The sequence below is a fragment of the Cnephaeus nilssonii genome (assembly GCF_951640355.1).
Source record: "Cnephaeus nilssonii genome assembly, chromosome: 7".
In the NCBI taxonomy this organism is placed as follows: Eukaryota; Metazoa; Chordata; class Mammalia; order Chiroptera; family Vespertilionidae; genus Cnephaeus; species Cnephaeus nilssonii.
Window position 1 is genome coordinate 93,841,645 of NC_137078.1, and position 21,228 is coordinate 93,862,872.

General features: G+C 55.5%; 2 protein-coding genes across 4 annotated transcripts in view; both read right to left on the reverse strand.

Annotated features, from left to right (window-relative positions):
• Nucleotides 1-14,886, reverse strand: part of PADI3 (peptidyl arginine deiminase 3) — a 32,223-nt gene extending 17,337 nt beyond the window's left edge. For both annotated transcript variants that reach the window (XM_079776241.1, XM_079776240.1), the window contains exons 1-6: nucleotides 12,892-14,886; nucleotides 7,324-7,504; nucleotides 5,234-5,306; nucleotides 1,852-1,913; nucleotides 548-665; nucleotides 95-220 (exon numbers count right to left, since the gene is read on the reverse strand). In XM_079776241.1, coding sequence (XP_079632367.1) covers nucleotides 95-220; nucleotides 548-665; nucleotides 1,852-1,913; nucleotides 5,234-5,306; nucleotides 7,324-7,504; nucleotides 12,892-12,983 — 652 coding nt within the window. In that variant the 5' untranslated portion in view covers nucleotides 12,984-14,886. The remainder of the gene's footprint in view (nucleotides 1-94; nucleotides 221-547; nucleotides 666-1,851; nucleotides 1,914-5,233; nucleotides 5,307-7,323; nucleotides 7,505-12,891) is intronic.
• A 151-nt stretch (nucleotides 14,887-15,037) lies between these two features.
• Nucleotides 15,038-21,228, reverse strand: part of PADI1 (peptidyl arginine deiminase 1) — a 31,085-nt gene continuing 24,894 nt past the window's right edge. The window contains exons 14-16 of one of the 2 annotated variants that reach the window (XM_079776242.1): nucleotides 20,233-20,312; nucleotides 19,870-19,995; nucleotides 15,038-17,093 (exon numbers count right to left, since the gene is read on the reverse strand). In XM_079776242.1, the coding sequence (XP_079632368.1) occupies nucleotides 16,860-17,093; nucleotides 19,870-19,995; nucleotides 20,233-20,312 (440 nt within the window). In that variant the 3' untranslated portion in view covers nucleotides 15,038-16,859. Of the gene's footprint in view, nucleotides 17,094-19,869; nucleotides 19,996-20,232; nucleotides 20,313-20,917; nucleotides 21,016-21,228 lie in introns of those variants that run through there. The other variant, XR_013813744.1, reaches the window with a different exon arrangement.

Below are 21,228 nucleotides of genomic sequence, written 5' to 3' on the forward strand. Positions count from 1 at the left end.
CGCATCTGACTGTTCCTCCGGCCCCCAGGGCACCCGGGAGCCTGGGCAGCGCTGTCCCCTGGCGCCGGGCAGCGGGGGAGGGGCGTGAACTCACCGCAGGCGTGGAAGACCCGTGCCCACTTAGCGTCGTAGCTGGAGGTGTGGAGGACGAGTCTGTGGTCGTCGAAGAGGGCAGCGGGGCCCTGGGTCCGCAGGACCATGACGGACATGTCTTCCAGGTCTGGGGAGCCAGACAGAGAATTTGGGGAGAGGGCCTGGCCCACTGTAGGTGCTCAGATAATGGTAGCATCCCCTGCTACCCTGGAGGGAGAGGAAGGTGGGAGCTTCTTTCTTGAGTTCCACCCTGGGGCGTTCACGGCACCGGGGATGCTGCGGGGGGCAGCTGCCAGCCCGAGGCAGGTTGGGGAATCGTCAAGGTGTGTCTGGGAGCTGGACCTCTGGCCCCGAGCTCCGCCTTCAGGGCCGTGCCCATGGGTTGGAGCCCCTACAAACCAGGTGAGCAGTGACCCCGGACACCCAGGGCCACGGGCTGCCCTGGGCCCCTCACCTTGCAGGCAGCGTACGTGCTGGTCACAGTTGTCCCGGTCATCACAGTTCACATCGTCCCTGTCACAGTTCACTAGCAGGATGGCCCCATACCCATCGGGCCCCCAGACCCACTGGCGCTGCCAATGACAAAGCAAAGCTGGTGATGGGGGGGTGGGACCAAACCTGTGCCTCCCTCCCCAGCATCCTCTTGGCTGGCCAACCCCATGCTGCCCTCTGAGGACAGGTCCACTCTCACTGAAGCGCCTCCTGATCAAGAAACAGCAGTGGCTCGGCCGGTGTGGCTCAGTGATTGAGCATCAACCTATGAACCAGGAGTTCACGGTTCGATTCACAGTCAGGGCACATGCCTAGGTTGCAGGCTCGATCCCCAGTGAGGGGCACAAAGAGCTAGCCAGTCAATGGTTCTCTCTCATCATTGATGTTTCTGTCTCTCTCTTCCTCTCCCTTCCTCTCTAAAATCAATAAAACTATTTTTTTAAAAAGAAAGAACATGAACAGCAATGGCTCCCTACTGCCCACATCATCAAGTCCAAACTGGCAGCTGTCTTTCGTGGCTGTCTGTCCTCTTTCACAACAGGCAACCTCCTAATTCTAAGTCCATCCCTCCCTCCAGCCTCAGCGCCTGCTGTTCCCTCCACCGGGACTGCCCTCCCTTTTACATCCCTTTAGAGCCCAGCTCAAGTGGACTTGCTTCCAGAAAATCTTCCTCCCTCACCCAGCCCACCTTGACCTTTTCCTCCAAACTCCTACTACATGAGGTGCCACCACAATTCAGCCCCAAGTTCTCTAACGGTTTCATACTTGGTAGACTTCCCTTTACACCTAGATCAAGGAGTTAGCACACTATGGCTCATGGGCCAAATCCGGCCCTTGGCCTGTGTTTGTAAATAAAGTTTTATTGGAACACAGTCATATGCACTTGTTTACATACTGACTATAGCTCTTTCACACAACAATGGCAGAATCAAGTAGCCGCAACAGAGACTGTATGGCTTGTGAAGCCTAAAATATTTACTATCTTGTTTTTACAGAAAAGGTTTACTGACCCCCAACCTAGATTGAAAAATACAGAAGGACGTTCGCACAGAGCAAGGCCTAGCCTAGCGCTGAGCACGTGTGTGCTTCAGAGTCCCTGGTGATGACTTTTCTCCTGGTAATAGAAGCGTCCCACCATGCCTGGCTCCCCTGACCTCGGCATCGGCTGGAGGCAGGGGGTGCCTGTCACAACCTCGCCTCTATGAACCCAGCCTAGAGCAGTTCCAGACTCCACACCCCTTTCTGGGCCCAGGGGAGATGTCCTACCTTGTCCACAAAGCTTCCGTTCTGCCTGCCGTCACAGTTCAGGTCGCAATCCAGAGTGATGTCTGCAAGGGGAGCCAGGAGGTCAACACAGGCCTATGACCTTCACCTTCTACCTTCTGCTCTCAGGGCCCACCTGGGGCTGGGCAAACGGAAAAGACCCTGCCCAGAGGTGGGGGCATCTGGAGCCTCTCTCCCTGGGCTGGGGAAAGGAAGCAGCCTTGGGGAGGAAGCAGGGTCAGAGTAAAAGCCCAGGACAAATGCTGCCCCCTCCAGGGAGCCTTCCCTGATCCCTCCCTCTTCTGTATCCCTACAGCCCTCACTGTCTGGGGCACACCCTGCACTGAGCTCAGGTTGCCCTGGCATTCTTGGTCTGTGTGTAGCTGTCTCATCTCCTTGGGATGGGGGAGTGAGCCTGGACTTCGGTGTCAGGCAGACGTGGATGTGAATCCGGGCTCCGCCATCTGCCGGCTGTGGCCTGTCTGGGCTTCACCTTCATCTCATACTCTTAAAATCCCAGCTTCCATCTCACTTTCTGAACATGTCTCCCTAGAACTGGGGGAGATTTTATAACACAAATGGGGCATTCACAGGAGAGAGGTAGAGGGAGGGGAAGAAGGAAACATTTGAAATAACTTTTAAACTTGAAAAGATCCCCAACCACCATGCAACAAGTGAATGAATGTATCCCATAAACAGAATGTGGGCAAAAGAAGTCCCACCCGAAAAATAATATGTACACTGTGATTCCATCCATAGGAAGTTCAAAGAGTGGCAAAAATAGACTATATTATTTGGGTATGCATATTCAGGTGACAAAACCACAAAGAAAAGCATGAAAATACTATCACAAGGTAGTGGCTACCTCTACAGGAAGGAGGCCAGAGATCAGAGACAGGTATATTTGGGGGAGACTTTGGGGTGCTAGTCATGTTCCATTTCTTGACCTGGGCGATGGCTATTCATTTGCTTTGTAACTATTCATTATGTGTGTGTGTATAAAATAAAGCTTTATTGTCTGGCCGGTGTGGCTCAGTGCTTGAGGGTTGACCTATGCACCAGGAGGTCACGGTTTGATTCCCGGTCAGGATACATGCCAGGGTTGTAGGCTCCATCCCCAGTGTGTGTGTGTGGGGGGGTGCAGGATGATTCTCTATCATCATTGATGTTTCTATCTCTCTCTCCCTCTCTCTTCCTCTCTGAAATCAATACAAAAATAAAGCTTTCTGCACTTTTCTGAGTGTATATTTTCCAATGAACCATGTGTGTGTTCAGGGAGGGGGAGGCAGGGAGATACCCAACCTCGGTCCTAATTAAAAGAAGGCGAATTAAAGCAACGATGAGATACAACCTCTCTGACTGGCACAAAGGGAGAAGGCTGATGGTGCACAGTGTTGGCGAGGCACACCCACATGCTGTTGGCAGGTATATAAAGTGGTGCTGTCTTTTTGGAGAGCAATTTGGCAATATCTATCGAAATGTACAATGTGGATTTCCTATAACTCAGCAGTTCTGCTTCTAAAATGCCTCCTGAAGATGGAGCATTTTTAACTTTCTTGCTAATTGCTCTCCCTCCGTGTGCTTGTTCCACCATAATGGTGCAAACTCCCACCCACAGTGCACGGAGCTCCCAGCTCCACAGCCTTGGCAGCACTAAGCTCAGCGTCTTTTCCTTTGGGCCCTGATCCCTGGGGCTTTCTCTTCTGTGAATTGCTTGTTCATGTTTTCCCCCTGTTTCTAGTCATTTGACTTTTTTTCTTATTGATGGCAGTGTTCCATAATCTCTATGCTCCAAGGAAGCCATATGCATTGCAGATTTCTTCTCCCAGTCCAGAGTTGGATTCCTCTGTTGTATAGAAGTTTTAAATTTTAATGCAGCCTAACTTATCAATCTTTCCCTTTAGGATCTGTGCTATTGTTTTTCCTTGTTAAAGACAACCTTGACCTTCTTGAGTTTACAGATATTCTCTTCTAAAAGTTCTAAAATATTGATTTCACCTTAAGATTTTTAACCCGCCCTAGCTGGTTTGGCTCAGTGGATAGAGTGTCGGCCTGCGGACCAAAGGGTCCTGGGTTCGATTCCAGTCAAGGGCACATGCCCAGGGTTGCGGGCTCGATCCCCAGTAGGGGGCAGCCAATCAATGATTCTCTCTCATAATTGATGTTTCTATCTCTCTGTCCCTTCCTCTCTGAAATCAATAAAAAATATATATTTTTAAAAAAGATTTTTAACCCATCTGGAATTTATTTTTCAGTATAGTACGAGATATGGTTCCAAGTTTATTGATTCTCACATGGTATCCATTTGCGCAGGGGTCTATGGCCAGTTCTCTACTGGTTCTCTGGTCTGTATTTAATCAGACTGCCTCAACTACTACAACTTGGAGAAAAGCGGTTGGTACCATGTATCCCTCCCTCTTGTTCTTCCTCAAAATTGTTGTGGCTATTCTTGCCCTTTGCACTTCCATATGAGATTTATGAGGTCAGCCCTATAACGTTCTATTTAGACTGTTTGATACTGGCCCAGAGCTGTTGAATCTCTGTTCTGTTATTTTGTTCGTTTCATTCTTTCTTTCTCTTTGTGTTTCAGTTCGGTAACTGTTGCCCTGTCTTCGAGTTCACCAATTCTTTCTTCAGCTGTGCCATGTCTACCTATGGACCCATCAAAAACACGTTTCGTCGGATTTTTATTTCCAGCATTTCCATTTGAATCCTTCTTATAGTTCTCATCTCTCTGCTGAAATTCCCCGTATATTCATGCATGTTACCCACCTTTTCCTCTAAGCCTTTAACATATTAATCACTTTATATTTCCTGTCTGATAGTTGCATGGAGTTTATATATCAGTTTGTAGAGAATTAGCCCAAAAAAATTTACATTGGAAAAAGCAAGGTCCAGTTACATGTCTATATATGCTTCCATTTGCTTACGAAAAGGGGGAATAAACACGCATGCATGTGTCTACTTATATAAACACAGCATGTCTTAGAAGGATGCTGGGCCTGGGGAACCTGTAGTCTTGGATCAATTTAGAGGTTAGGGGCACTGACCTCACACAAATAACTACAGCCAGCCCTCTGCAGACTCAGATTCCCAACCATGGAGCTGACCCTTGAACACACAGGTTTGAACTGAATGGGTCAATTGGAAAAAAAAAAATCCATATATAATTGGACCCATGCAGTTCAAACCCATGTTTTTTAAGGGTCAACTATATACTCTTTTTCACTGTTTGAAATTTAAAATGTGCACTTCTGACTTTAAGAAAAATAAAACTCATTGATTTTGGTAACAAGATCCTTGCTCAGTGTCATTCCCAACCACTTCCCATCCTGCCTTTGGCCAACGCCCCGTGGCCATAGCCTCACCATGGCCCCCAACTTACCAACACAGGTGAGGTAGAGCACTGTGTACGCCAGGGGCAGGGGCTTATGTCCGGAGTAGTAGGAAATCTGAACCTGTGGAGAGATGGGCCCAGGGTCATGTTGGCTGAAGCCAAGAGCCCCCACCCCAAAGGACAGGCCTTGGAATATCTGGCAAGGAGGGGAGGAGATCTCTGTGCACTAAACTTGAGTTTACCAACTCAGCTCTTCCTTTAGCCTCCTCTGTGCCATTTATTTGTCCACGCCTTGGTTGGCCCATCTGTAAAATGGGCCTACTTGTGAGGAATTCTATGGAGACCTGGTCCCAGTGCTGCCGATGACTCCTGTGTGATGTTGGCAAGCCCCTCTCCCCTTTCAATCTCAATCCCACCATTTGCACAACGGAGCGTTCAGACTGGGCAGGGTTTGGGACACTCTCCAAGCCAATGTTTTTATCTCTGGGAGTCAGACAGGCCTGGTCTCAGAGAGCCCAGCACCTCTGGGTTGTGTGACCTTGGCCAAAGCCCTTCACCTTTCCCAGCCGCCTCAGTTTCCTCATCTGCAAACTGGGACCATACAGGTTCGTAGCTCAGAGGACTGTAGTGCAGCCTAAAACAACACGTGTAAAAGACTGATCTCACAGAAAGTGCCAGGAGACATCAGCTATCGTAAGCGGTGGGCAGGCGGCATTGTGTAAGGGCTCAGATTCAGATGCATCACGTGGAACTACCCTGGGAAAAGTTCCTATCGGCTCTGGGCCTCAATTTCCTGGCTCGAGAGCGGGGGATAATAACAGTTCCTACCTGCAGGAGTGATTATAGGCTGTGAGGATTAAGGAAGGAACTCGTGTGACATGCTCAGCACAGTGCTGGCCCACAGCCAGCACCCAGTAACTGTCTAAGGCGGGGCCGGAGACGGTGAGGACAATAAAGCAGTAGGAGCCTGATGCATCAAAGCCACCTTGTTGGGAGGGCTGGATGGGCTCATGGTCAGTGCTCTTAAAGGGACAGTTTTCCAAAACATCGTTCCTGACATGGAGTGTAACTCCATCGCTCCCGTATGACAAGTCCTGGTTCCCATCAGCCATATAAGGTGGCATCACCTGTGCCAAGCTCAGGGGCCACCCCATTTCTCCCCCGTTCTAAGTGTATCCTGCCCTGGGGCCAGGATGTTGCCTACAGCTGGGGCAGGTTAAAGACACTCTCGTTAGCTGAGTGAGCAGAGAGAGGAGGGAAGGGAAGTCATTATGCCCCCGGGAAGGGAATGGGGACAGGAAGAGAGTAGATTAGAGGAAGAAGAGGCAACTTGGGGAGATGTCACCGTGGGAAGGGGGTCTCACCAGAAAGAGCATCCCTCCCTGTCCCTGGTCCCTGCTTTCTCTCCTTCACGCAGAGCTGCAGGGATAACCTAAGCAACCTCAGCCCACAGGTGGGGAACCTACTTGCAAAGGACACACACTGTGTGTATTGTTGGTTTTTTGTTGGTGGTGGTTTTTGTTGTTGTTGTTGTTAATCCTCACCAGGGGATATTTTTCCCATTGCTTTCCAGAGAGAATGGAAAGGAGGAAGGGAGGGAGGGGGAAGGAGAGGGAGAGAGAAACATCGATGTGGGAGAGGCACATTGACTGGTTGCCCCAGGCACCTGCCCTTGACCAGGAATCAAACCTGCAGCCCTTCAGGGCGTGGGCTCAATGCTCTAACCACTTAGAACCACTGGCCAAGGCCACACACTTCGGTTTCTTGTTTGTTTGTCTTTGTTAATCCTCACCTGAGGATCTTTTTCTATTGATTTTTAGAGAGAGTGGAAGGGTGGGGAGAGAAGAGAGAGAGAAATGTCAATGTGAGAGAGACACATCAGTTGGTTGCCTCCCACATGCGCCCTGACCAGGGCGGGGGATCAAGCCTGCAGCCGAGGTACATACCCTTGATACTGATGCTCTATCCATGGAGCACACTGGCTAGGGCCACACTTTGTGTCCTTAAGTCGCCGCGCTGGCTGGCTCCAGGGCCAGGCACTTACTCACCATGCTACTCTGTACTCCGGGTGAAAAGGGGGCCCAGTGAAGCTACATCACTGCCTCCCCGCGCTGCCCCCAGACCAGGGACCCACTCACATGACTGTCATTGACGTCATTGCTGGGAGAGTTCATGACCACGATGATCTCCAGCCCTGCGTTACAGCGCCACCGCCTGGTGTCCGCACGCTCCCGGCCCCTCTCCAAGCTGGGAGAGATGTAGATGTCCACGCCGGGGGTCCCGTAGACCTCGAACATCTCTGTGCCCTCCGGTACTGACCTGGGAAGAACAGGGAGCCATGGGAAGTGCTAGAGGGGTCAGCCCTTGTTCAGATGCTTGAGCTTTGGTTCAAAGTCTTGCTTCCTCCAGGAAGCCTTCCCTGACCACCCCAGGCCTCTCAGATCCTCCCAGTAAGCTCCTGGGAGTCAAGCCTCGACCACCCACAAACGTATACACCGTCTTGCATTCCAAGGCTCCATGTTCATTCACATTTCCCCTGTGAGTTTCCCAGGCATTAACTGTGGAATTAAGAAGTCTGTGATGTTATCTGACCCTGGGACTGCGTTTCCCCACTCCAGCTCGTCGGGGAGACCTGTTTGAAATCAGTCTGGTCATCTTCTTATTGTCTGAGGGGCGCCCACTGTGTACACAGGCACTGTGCTCCCCAGAGCCTTCGATCCCACTGGGAGCTGAGGACAGAGCTCTGCCCAGGGCAGCCAGATGGGGCTCAGGGCCACAGGGTCAGGGGTGGGGCCTGGACCAGAGTCAGGAGTCATCAGCCGGGTGACCTTGAGTAGTCGCCTGGCCTCCCTGCACTCGGTCACCTCGCCTATAAAGTGGGATAATGACCCCCCACTTAGCCAAACTCACTGGCCACCATGAGGCTCAAATGCGGTCATTGGGAGGAAAGGCTTGGAACACTGCCTGCCAGGATGGGGAAGGGGTTCTTAAAGTGGATTAGGGCACAGGAAGCCGGAGGCGGTTTGAGAGCGTGGGCCAGGGTGTCTGCGAAGGCTCCCCTGAGGAAGGCAGGTGAACCGAGACGGGGAGGACACACCTGTGAGGAAGACATTTTACCACGGAGCCTGCGGAAGTCAAGTTTAATAAACAAAACCAGCTGTTTCATCCCACCCCTCTGTAAAGGGGGGCCAGCGATGGCTCTTGATTAGGAGGTGGTTAAGCCTGTGGACTTTGGGGCCAGGTCACCTGGGTCCAAATCCCAGCCTGGCCATTCACTAGGTGTGTGACCTCGAGGGAGTGGGGCGGCCTCCCTCTGCCTCAGTGCCAGCGTCTATAAAGGGGGATAATGAGAAGATCAAAGGAGTGGCGGGGGGTGTAAATGCTCAGGGTGAGCGAAAGTCAGGGTCACCTGAACCCGTGCCCTCATTTCACTGCTGGGAAAACTGAGGCTTCGGAGAAAAGGGACTAGACGGTAGGGCTTCAGACCCCCAGGGCAGTGCTCATGCCCCGTCAGGGAAGCTGTGTGTTAGGAAGATCAAAGGGATGGCTGATGGGAGGACCTGTGTCAGGTACGGGAGGATCTGGGTGTCCCACTTCCTGGAAGTCAGCGGAAGTGGTCAGGCCACCTCGAGCTGCTCTAGCCCGTGTCCCCCGGCCCAGCCCCAGGAGGTGCCTGTGGCTCGGAGCCCCGGTTCCTCCCCAGACGAGGCTGTCCGCGCACAGGACAGGCCAAGGCCCCCCAGCACCAAGCCCTCCCAGCCAGCCTAGGAGGCGGGGAACGGAGGGTGAAGCGCGGCAGGGGGTTTGCCAGGGATGGAGGCATTTCCTGGGGTGCAGGACTCGCAGAGCTGGAACCTAGACGGTCTTGGGCAAACTGGGACAGCTGGTCACCCTCGCAGTGCCCAACCTCGGGCCCACCTGGTGATTCCAGAACCAGAAGTGCTGCAGGCAGGGCCCTGGGACCTGCACTCAAAACCACCCTGACGCCCAGCGAAGCCAGAGCACAGCCGAGGGTGGGCTGTCTCAGCAATGCTGGAGCCGGTGCCCCGGGGCACACGGGATGACTCCGGGTGAGCCCACCCCGTCCTGGGAAACAAGACAGGTCAGGTCTCCCCTGGTGTCTCGTGTCTTCCCTTCGATGGTGAGAATGGGATGAAGGCGGCTCCCATGGCCATATTATCCCCACTTTGCAGATGAGGAAACTGAGGCTCAGAGATGACAGGTGACTTGTCACACAGCTAGTAAGTGACAGCCAGGACTCGTGGCCCGCTCTGTCCCCACTCCCTTGCAAACCCAAACCCATCGACCTCTGGGAAGACAAAAGCAGACTTTCCGAGCCAAGGACCTGACAGGAAAGGCCCCTGTAGCTGGAAACACACAGGTCCACAAGATGACCACCAAGGGCCCCACCGAGTGGCCCCCAGGGGCAGGGGAGACCAAGGCCCAGGCAGCTCTGGCTCCTCGGGGAGGTACCAGCCGCTCCTCCCGCTCAGTGAGGCTCCCAGATCCTGGCCTCTCAACAGAACCAGGGTCAGGACACCACTGGCCCTCCTTAACCCCGCGTTCTTCCCGCCCCAGGAAAGTGCGGCCACACCTTTGTCTTGAAGAGCTGGAGAAGTGCCGCCTCCCAGGGCCCCGCTCCACACGGCCGTCAGAGCTCTCGCGTGAAAATCGGCTGCAGACAGCGGGGAGCTGCTTTGTCACATCCGAGGCCCCTGGGAGCAGAGCTTGAAACCCACTGCTCTTCAGGGTACATGGGGAAACTGAGGCCCAGGAAGGAGCAGGAGGTTGTTCCAAATGACACTTCAAATGGTGGCAGAGCTCGGACCAAACCTCGGGGTCACTGGCCCACAGGTGCCCAAGCCTTTTCACCCCATTAGACCACCTCTGCTGAGCAAGGGGTGACGTGGGCAGCGACTCTCAACCCTGCCTGTCCGTTCATCCCCGGGGCGTGGCTCAGCACATGAATCCCTGCTCGGGAAAACAGCCCCCTCGCCTAGTCAGGGCCATCTCCAACTCAGCACGAGGCGGGAAGACAGGATTTAATCCGCTGCCTCAGACAGAGCGGCCCAGGGTCTTGCCTGTGCTCATCCTTCAAGGCTCTGGCTGGTGCCCTTCCTCCGAGAAGCCTGCCCTGACTGCTCAGCCTATGCTGAGGTCTCTTTTCTCATCTCCTCCTTCTCCCAATACTGTTCAGAGGTCGCTCCCCAGTGTACGGCAAGCTTGGGGACACTTGAGGCTGCCCACAGGGTCAGGATAAAGCCTCAATATGGTGACAACGATGATAATCATGGTGACAGTCACCATAACTGAATGTTCACCACAGGCCAGGTTTCACCTGCGTGCTCTGCATGCACAATCTCATCCAATCTTCCCAAGAGCCCTGGGAACAAAAGGCCAAATGGTTTGGGTTGCATCCTGGCTCTGCACTCCCCACTGGCTGTGTGACATGGGGCAAGTGACTTAACCTCTCTGTGCCTCAGTTTCCCCATCTATAAAATGGGGAGGATGATAATGCCTGCCTCCTGGAATTATTAAGAGAATTAGTTAACATATGTAAAGCGCCAGGCAGTGACTGGGTGGAGCAGGCTCTAAGTATCATTGCTGATATTATTATTATTATTATTATTATTATTATTATTATTATTTCATCTCCATCATACAGAGGACTCAGGTAAAGCGACTTTCCTAGGGTCAGACAGCTGCTAAAACGCGGGGCCAGGACTGAGTCACCATGCCCACTGTCCCTTCTCCCGCTGGCCCACAGTCCGAGCATCAGGATTGCTCAATCATGGCCTCTCCAAGCCGGAAGAGACCTCAGCGCTAACCCAGGACTGCTCTGTCTGCCGGGCAGGAGTCCCTTCCGCAGCCCCCCCCCCTGGGGGGGGTGACCCAGCTTCTGCAGAACTGCAGGATGGGCCCCTCAGAGCACAGGGACCATGCCTGCCTGTTCACCTGTGTGTCCCCCGAGCCTGGCACACACTAGACCCAAAAGAAATACCAAGGGGGGCTGGTCGTTGAGACCCAAGAATCCCTCGTTCGAAGGTGCAGGAGGCTCCACCCACCACCCTGTGGCTAACCCACCCGCAGCCTCCTCTGCAAACCCCAACGTGGCCCACCCACTCTATTACCCCAAGACACTGCTGCCTTTGCCTCTCAGGACCCCAATCTGTCCTCCATCCTCTCAGGAAGCTCTTCAGGGGAGGAGCTAGCCCCGGGATTCCTGGGGCACATCTGCCCTACCGGCAGGAGGTGGGCGGGGGCAGATGAGTCACCCCCATGGGCAGGAAGTGCTGGAGAAGGCAGTGGTGCCCGGCCTCACAAGTACCCCTCCTCCCTCATCACTTCTGGGACAGTCTCTATGGCTGCCCCCTCCTCAGAAGCCACCAAATCCCCTTCCCACCCTCACTGCCCACCCAGCCTCAACCCGGCTTTAGCTCCCAGGACCTCGCTGGGCCAGGCCTGCTCAGACTTGGTTCCCACCCATGACCAGCTCCTCACCCCCTCCCATCTACTACCCGGGACCAACCTATCTCTGCTTCTGACTCAGTTCACTCCGATTTTTAAGTTTTAATCTGGGACAGTGGTTCTCAGCTGGGGTGACCCCCTCCACCCCGGCACAGTTGGCAATGCCTGGAGACATTTTCGGTTGTCACCCGTGAAAGGTGCTCCTGGCACCCGGTGGGTGGAAGCCAGGGACACTGCTCAGCGTCTCAGTGCGCAGATGGGCCACCAGCTCTCCCCGGCCCCAGGGAACGACCACGTCATAGCGCTGAGGCTGAGAAGCCTGGTGGGTAAGATGGGAGCAAGGACACGGCTCTGCCTTCTCCCCTCCCAGGCCCTTGATTACCTTTGTCCCCAGTTCAGCCAAAACCCTTCCCAAAGTCTCCTTTTCCTCCTGGGAGAGGGAGAAGGCGGGGTCTCGTCTCCAGCCAATGGCCTTAAGGACATGGGTATACAGTGGGGGCATAATGCATGGGCATCAAACAACTGGAGGAAACCCCTCATTCTCAAGTGGCGGGCAGCCAAATTCATAAGGCTCCTGGCCAGGAAATGGGTTTAAATCCTGACTTGGCCACTTAGTAACTCTGTGACCTGAGCAAATGGCTTGCCCTCTCTGTGTCTCGGTTTCCTCACCGGTCAAATAAGATGAAGAAGAACAAACTTAGCTCACACGGTGGTTGTGAAAGTTAAATTTAAGAGGCTTGTTAAGCTCTTAGAACGGTGCCTGGCACTGAGTAAGTGCTATCTACGTATAAGTAATTGAAAAGAAAAAAGATTGACACTGTTTTCAGGCTCATTGGCAGGAACTGGGTATGGGGAGGGGCAGTGTGCCTCTTCCTATTCCTATGTGCTCAGCCAGACCCTCAGCCCAGCCTGCAGGGTCCTCTGGACAGAGAAAACGCGCAAGCCCAGTGGCTCCAGCACCGCCCCCCCCCCCCCGCCCCCCAGGCCCTGGCCAGAGCTCAGCCACGATAAGCCTCTCTACCCACCTTCGGTCTCCCACACTTCAAGTTTCCTGGCTAGAGTCTTTCCTCGCCAAAGGTGAGGACCCAAGCTCCTGTGATTGGCTGGTGTTCCAAGGCCAAGGCTCAGGAGAAGGCAGCCGAGCCAGGCCGGAGCCTGAAGATGCCCTACACAGCTCATAGGGAGAACCCAGGGAGCTCACACCGAGGGCCTGCAAAGCCCAGGCCTCCGGCTCTTACCCATAAATGTCCACCAGGGTCTCCACGCCGGCCACGCACACGGCACTGGTGGGATGCTCCAGGGACACACGCACGATTCTCTGCAGGGACATGCTGGCCTCCGACTGGGCTGGGGCCACAAAACCCAACACTGCCTACCTACAGGCCCCCGGGCCAGTGGTTTAAAAGACCCTGGCCCTGCCCCTCCAGCCTAGGGCGCTAGCTCATTGGCTGCCGTCCTGGAGGCCAAGCCCCTTCCTAGAGCCGGGATCTCTGGATGGGCTGGAAGAAAACTGATTTGCACATGAACTTGTTGCTTCCACCCCAGCACTGAGGGAGTTAATTTCTGGCTTTAAAGGGGAGCAAGTCTCTACAGGTACCTGGCCAGAGAGAGCACCAGGGCCTGGGGGGCGTGGGGGTGGGTGGGGTACAGAGCTGTGCAGTATTGGTCTGTGTCCCTCACTTTCCATCCTCCTCATCCCCTTTTCCTGCATTTTCAGAGTAAAGTGGGGAGCTTCTCTACCCTGCTGGGGAGTGGGCGAAATGCAGATTCCTGGGCCCGGCCTCAGTCTGACGCATCTAGATTTTTTACAAGCGCCCCGAAGAATGTGGATGCACTTTGAGGAACACCGGCCTCTTTCTTTAAGCGTGTGGACTTTAGAAGCAGGATTGGATGTCAGCCCTGGCTCAGCCACATCCTGGCTGGGTGACCTGGGGCAAGTCACTTATTGTTCTGTGCCTCAGTTTTCACATCTGATAAGTGGCTGCTGTGCGGCTTACATGAGACAATGTGGGTAGAGCTCTAGTACAGAGCTTGGCATTATTTCATGATGAGCGTTGTTGTTATTGTTTATTATTATTATTATTATTATTATTATTATTATTAGATACCAAAGCCTCTGGGAGGGGGAAGTGATGAGGGTGAAAAAGCTCTCTGACTAGGGAGAGCTTAGAATGTCGGAGCAGGCTTGCTCTTCAGGTGGGGAAACTGAGGCCAGCGCGGACTTTTAGGCACCTGGAGGAACAGCAGGAGCAAGGGCTCTGGCAAGAGGGGTCTTGGGTTCAGACTCCACCATGAACAGGGCTCTCGGGGCCTTGGTTTCCTCACCTGTAGAAAATGTGGCTAATCACCAGCCCTGGCAGAGAGCGTGGCCGGGGCACGCCCTGCCCCCGGAGGCTTAGAAGGTGCTGAATAGAGGTTTCCTCTCTTCTCCCTGGTGCTGCGGATGGCTGAGGCCAGGTGGAGACCAGGACCCGCTTCCCAGAGTCCCCAGCTAAAGCACTTGCCAAAGTCGGGGACCTCAGCAAGACTCTAAGACTGGCGCTCCGGTCTCCCAGTTTCTGGGGGGATGTTCTTCTCAGGGAGAGTGGCTGGGCTGCTGGGTCCGGTGACAGCCTCACGTTTTGGGCTGTAAAATGCTTGGTGGCTGACTCAGCTCTGGGTAAGAGTTTGAGCTCAGGAGGAAGTCCTAGACAGTCTCCTCAGCCTACAGTGAGCACCGTTGGGAAATAGATACAGGAAGTGGGGGGCTCCCCCCCCCCACCCCAGGCCCACTGCGCTGGGAACAGAGCCCTGACTCTCCCTTGGGCAGCAGACCCAGGCCTTTACCTCTTCCCAGTTATGACCAGCTTTTAGGAACAGATCTGTGGCTCGTTCAGACTAAAGTGTTAATGACGGGTGGCAAGGTTTTTGCCTCTAAGTGCACAACAAAAGCGAAAATAAAGTGAATGAGTGGGTGAGTGAGTGAATGTCAAAGGGTGCAATCTGAGGCAGCCACCAGTGTGTAGGATGCGAGGGAGATACTTTCAGCCCTGAAATCAGACCGCCGAGTAACGCGGTGGGCGGTGGCTTTAGAGGCAGAAATGAAAGGGAATCAGTAGCATGTGGCCCCGGGCACCAGTCCCGCTGGGGGCCCTCCGGCCTCTGTCCATAGCCCCAGTCGGCCTTCCCTCTGAGAGACAGCGGAGGCAGCCCAGGAAGGGAGGCGAAATGAAGAGGCAGGGCCCACCTCCGCTGGCAGCCAGCTCAGCAGGGCCTGGCTCCGGGCAGCGGGCACGTGCCAGCCGTCCTGATGGAGCAGCCTGCCTGGCTACCTGGTGGTGTGGTTGGCGAAACTTCCTTCCCTCCTCCTCACAGCCAACAAACAGACGCGAAGGGGGCGGCCACTTGAAGAAATGCATGTTGACATTTTTATTAACCAGAAAGGAGGTGACCAGTCACCTGGATCGTTTTCAGAGGGGACATGCGTGTCCCCCAGCAGCCCCTGCGGCAATTCCGGCGCTTCGCACACCCAGTGCTGCTCTGGGGGCTTGCTCCCCGTCTCTCTGCGTTACCCCCTTCCCTCTCCACCCTTCACCTGGGGCCCCAGCCCCTGAAGATCTCCCTTCTCTTCTTGGCTCCGTCTGGGTTTCCTCATGATGACGACCAGAGAATGAGCCGGTAAGACCGGGGGCTTGCAGATGGGGGCCCCACAGAGCCTTCCGGAAGGGGCAGGGGAAGGTGCATTGCCCTCGCCACCTTACACCAGGGCGGTTCCATTTCTGTCAGTTTCCTGTGTGGGTTTCCACGTAAGCGTCTGATTACTACGTGTCCCAAGGCTAACAGAGTTTAACAGCAGCTGGCTCAACCCAGGTCTCACCAGGGGCCGCTGAAAACCCCGAAGGTAAAGGCCCAGGGGCTGGGGGGCCCTGAGGTGGCCCCTCAAGCAGTGGGAGAAAGAGAAGAGGGCTGCTCCCTGCTGCCCAGGCCTGTGTGGGGCAAGAGCCACCTCTCACCCTGCTCTGGCCAAGCCTGCCTGCCTGCCTGTGCACGTCCCGGTGACCTCCCCCGGGGCCGGACCATGAACCCCTGTGGCAACGGCATCTTCCCTTCTAGACAAGGGGACACAGGGCCGTCACGGGAGTTTACCCACAGGTGAAACCCAAGCTACGCTCCGGGTCACGGGGTTGCTGAGGGAGCCTGGGCAAGCCTTCCCCTCCCACTGCCTGCAGAAGGAAGGGAATAATTAGAGACTATTACAGGGAATTAAACCCCACCTTCAGAGATAGCCTAATGGCCCCCCACCCTCTTCTCACATCCGGGCCCCTCCCTGCTCCATCTGGAACAGCCGGCTGCCCTCACAGGCAGAGTCCAGAACCCAAGGCCCAGGAGCCCGGGACGCGGAAGCCTGGCATCAGCTTCTGTCCCGTGCCTCAGGCCTCTCTGCCAGCCTGGCATCCCCCTCTCCTGCCAGGCTTCCTGCCTTTGATGCCCTCCCAGGCCTCACTTTGACCTCGTCGCATTTTTGAGCTGGAAGCAGCCAGCACTTGTAATTAAAGGCTGTCCAAGCAGATAACAAGCACCCTTCTGAGGACAGAGTCAGGCATTAAAAGGTTTTTGTTGCTTTTTTTTTTCTTTTTAAAGCAAACCCTCCGCAGCTGGCTTCTCCTGTCCTTATGGGCCTATGTAAACCAGCTGAGGGGGCTGGGAGGTCACAGCCCGGGGGTCCCCTGCAGGAGAAGACAGCCCAGGTCCTTGGTCCTTCAGGAGCCACAGGTGGCCCAGGCCCAGGGCCCTCACATCGGAGCCCAGGCTCCCTGAGCCCCATTCCTGGCAGTTGGAAGAGAGGACTGACAACCGGCAAGCACAAGGGCCCCTCAGGACGGAGGGGGAGCGATGCAAAGCGGACACCTGCCGAGGCCATGCATCTCTGTCCTCGAACACGCCAGAGCTGTTGGTCTTCTCCAGGCCCTCTGGGAGCTGTGATGGAGAGGGGGGAGGGAAGACGGAGGGTGGTCCTTCTCGGGCGGGCAGGCCGCTCCGGAGGTGAGGCTGTGCGGTGCCCATCCTGTGTCCCTGTGCCCACGGTGGCCAGCACGGTTGCAGGCACTTGAGGGATGTGCCTAGTAGACGTCCCCCTGGAGGATGGAGGCCAGGTAGAGGTTCCTCGCTTTCACTCTGGCGGGCTTCCCAACAGGCGGGCAGAGAGAATGGCGGGTAGGGAGCAGGCTCAGGGCACCATGTGCCACCACTTGAAGGAGAAGGGCTGCCGGCGCACGTTGGTCCCGCAGTGGATCTCCCCGAGCAGCTTGTGGTAGGACAGGTAGTCGTCGATGAAGATGCAGTGGAGGCCCAGCGGCTCCAGCAGGGACCGCACCTTCTCCTCCAGGCAGCAGCGGCCGTTGATGATGGGCCCGTAGGGCTTGGGGATGCCCAGGTACTTGCCTAAGACCACCATGTTCACCTGTAGAAGAGACAAGGCAAGAGGGAGGCCCGGCTGGCTGCGGACACTTGGCACATGGGGAACCCTTCTGGCCTGTGGCTCTGGCAGACACATCCCCAGGGCCTGTCCCACCCTGGCCAGCACCCCTGGGCCACCAGGGCCGGGGCTCTCTCAGAATGAAGGTCCTGCCCAACTGGCGTGGCTCAGTAGTTGAGCATCAACCTATGAACCAGGAGGTCATGGTTTGATTCCTGGTCGGGGCGGGCAGGAGGCAGCAGATGCATGATTCTCTCTCATCACTGATGTTTCTATCTCTCTGTCCCTCTCCTTTCCTCTCTGAAATCAATAAAAATGTATTTTAAAAGAAAGAACGAAGAAGGTCTATGGAAGTAGAGAAGAAATGGATTCATGGTTGGAAGAGAGGATTGACAACCGGCAGGGCTGTTAGTAACATACACGGGAAATTTATATAAAGACACACCTTCCTCTAACACTTTCTTCCATCTCTCAGAAAGTTGTCATATCAACTTGGTTAGAACAAGAGTTTACCATCGTCTGTCAGAAACTTGTACAAAAAAATATGCCATCGCCCTAGCTGGTTTGGCTCAGTGGATAGAGCGTCGGCCTGCGGACTAAAGGTTCCCAGGTTCGATTCCGGTCAAGGGCACATGTCTGGGTTGCAGGCTTGATCCCCAGTAGGGGGCGTGCAGGAGGCAGCCAATCAATGATTCTCTCTCATCATTGATGTTTCTATCTCTCTCTCCCTCTCCCTTCCTCTCTGAAATCAATAAAAAAATATTTTAAATATATATATATACCATCTACATTCTACACGGTCTACGGTGTGACTGTCCTTGTAGGGCTGGTGCATTTGTTCAGGCGCAGCTTGCTCAACTGTCCCCGGAAGCCCTGATAATTATCACCATGTGTTGAGCATCTGCTATGTGCCCGATAGATCATCACTAAACCGCACAGCCTTCCTCTGAGGCTGTGCCTGGGACAGGTTAAGTAACATGCTCAAGGCCACACAGAGAAGTGGGAGACTGAAATTTGGTTTGGTCTGACCCACACCAAAACTCACACGCTTTATCCTCTGCCAGAATGGAGCACTTTGGCGGCCTGGGGCTGAGACTGGGGTAAGGAGCTGGGAGCCCTTGGGGGCACCTGGGCTTATCTCCAGTGGCATCTCTGCTTCCCTATTTGGGGGCCCTGGCTGGGGGGCCCTAGAGGTGAGGAAGGGACATCTCCCCAGTGCAGGGTGTGGAGGTTTCTCAGATCCGCTTAATGGCCAGAGGAGGGGACATTCTGGACCCGCTTCTAGAGGGTAGTGCTGGGTCATCTCAGTGTGGGGTGGGCTGCCCTGGACTCTGTGGCGTTCTAATCTCTAAGCCCTAGCCCCTCACCCCTAAGTCTGCCCTGAAGAGCCATCTAGGCTGGGACCAACATTAAGCTGGACGTTCTCAGGCCAGCTCCATGGCCTTGGCCCTGAGCAACCCACTTGCTCACTAATGGGCCAGAACTTGCCAGGGGAGGGGTGGGGCCGGAAGGCTAAGGGGAGGGCGAAGAGCCAGGTGCAGGGTTCAGGACAGAGCCAGCCAGGTGGGCCCCTCCTGGATGAGGACTCGGGAGACTGGAGGCTGCCCCCTGGCTCGCTGGGGACCTTGAGCAAGCCAACCCCTCCCCTCTGTGGCCTCAGTTCCCCCATCTGACAAATGAGGGGTTAACTGAGCATTCCCTGCAGGCCCTTCCAGTAAACACAGACCGGGACCCTATGGTGTGTGTTGGGGAGTGGGCATGTGGCAGGTGTGGGCAAGGCTACAGCCAAAGGAGGGCTGACCAAGGTCATGGGCTCTGACCCAGGCCTTACCAGCAACCCTCAGCCAGACCGGAGCTGGTCACCCCTTAGACCTCTGCTGTCGGGTACGGTAGCCACTAGCCATCTGTGACTGTTAAAACTCAAATTAAAGTAAAAATTTGGTCAGCCACACCAGCCACGTTTCAAGTGCTCAGGAGCCACACGTGGCTCAGTGGCTCCCAGGTCATACTGTGCAAATACAGAGCATGCCCATCATCCCAGAAAGTTCTCACGGCACTGCCTCAGGACGGTGGTTCTCCACCAGGGGCGATTTTGCCCCCGGGGCATTTTGGTTGTCACAACAAGTGGGGGTGGGGGGTGCTGCTGGCATCTGGCAGGCAGGGACAGAGATCCCGACACCCTTTCCCAAGGGGATAATGGGCACTTTGGCCAGGACCGTGCCGATAGCATCAGGCCCCTCCCAGGGGCCAGGCTGCTGAGCTCACAGGCTCTCACCTGCTTGTCAGCTGCCGAGTTAATGACAGCCCGGGGGGTGGCTGCCGCCTGCCCCACCTGCTGGACTCAGGAGCCCCACTGGGGAGCAGAGAAGGCGCCTGAGGCCCAGAAACGGAAGCCCAAAACATTTGGACCCAAACCACACTTCTTTTTCCCGTCTGGGGAAAACCACGCCCTGCGTCCTGGGGCTGCCCTGTGTGCCTGCGGGATGTTGTGCAGCGCCCCTGCCCTCCCGCACTGGGTGCCAGCGGCACCCCCTTACTGAGGCGATCCAAATGCCCTGGGGGCAAAGTGGCCCGGGTTGAGAGCCACGGATGGGCGGTCTGTACTGGCACGGAAAGCACACACATGATGGAGGGTGCGGGCCGCCCCACCTGTGCCACCTGTCCCTGTACAGGGGGTGCTCTTCTCTTCTCTGGAGGCCCAACGGGGTCCCCACCCGGCCCCTGCCAGGCCCCAAGAACCAGAACAAGCCCATGCTCTCACCATGTCAGGGAAGAAGGCTTCTGCGTAGGGGCCCCTCAGGTGGAAGAGCTGGGGGATGTCCACGATGTCCCGCTCCGTCAGGCCCAGCTCCCGCTTCAGCACCTCCCGGTTCCAGTCGATGCATTTCTGGGGGAGTGAATGCGGATCCTAGGCTTGCAGAGTGCCTGCTATGTGCAGCCTCTGCGCCTTTTAGCTCCTTTTAGCGCCTTTGATCTTTGTGCCATTGCTACCCCAAGGTGGGGAAACTGAGGCTCAAATGACCTTCCCTAGGGCCCTACCCTACCCACCGGTCTCAGCAGCCCCCAGCCGTTCTCTCTGGATGATGGGGGACCCCCAAGAACAGGCAGCAGGCCTGCCCCTCACCTGCACAAATTGACTGTCGCTCTGGAGGTTTCTGTCGGCCAGCATTTCATTAATGCTTCTCTTCACCTGCTGCTCTAACCCTGCAAGAGAGAGAGAGGGGGACTGTACATGGGCTCAGGGAGTCCTGCCCAGGCCACCGTGGGCTCAGGCCTTCGTGGTCTGGGCCAGACTTTCCTCCCCACCTCAGTGCCAGGGCCTGAAGCAAGGATGGAGAAAGCCAGAGAAGCAAACCCTGATAGGACCTGGCTCTGGCTGCCAGTAAATCCTGGGGATGGATCACAGACCCCTTGGGAAGGGACACCTGGGCTCAGGGCCTAACAATCGCCGTATGGTTACCATTATTGAACATCCACCATGTTCTGGGACTCCCACCGAGTTTATTATTAACCTTTAAAGCACTGCTAGGTAGGGTTCATTATCCCCCCAATTCAGAAAAGAGGAAACGGGGGCACTGAGAGGTTCAGAACGCATCCGTGATGTCACAGCCAGCAAATGGCAAGACCAGGATTTGGACCCAGGTCTCTCCAGGCCGCAGGCTACTCCACATCCCTTCCCAGGCTCCGTTCCTCAGGGCAGAGCTCTGAGCTCTGTGGTGGGAGGGGAAGGTGCTCAGGGGGGCCAACGGGCCTTTGGAGGGTCCGTCAGTTCCCAAAGGAGGGCCTACAGAGGGGCCCTGACCACCCACCTGGCTTCTGGGCCCTCTTCCCTTAAGCCCCTAGCCCTGCTGCTCCCTGCGGCACGGCCCTGGGAAAGCTGCTTCCCTCTGAGTCCCGGTCTCCTCGTCTGTGAAAAGGGATAAGGAGAGGGCGTGGGAGATCCGAAGGGGTCAGAACGAGTGCCCAGCACAGAATGGCACAGGGGCATGCTCACTGCTTCCTGCTCTTTTCCTGTCCCGGGGTGTGGCCAGGGACCGCCCACTGTATGGAGGAGGTCACCCCCTTGGGTGTGCCTCGGGCAGATCACCACCTATCGGCTCCCCTTTCCTAGCCCAAGAGA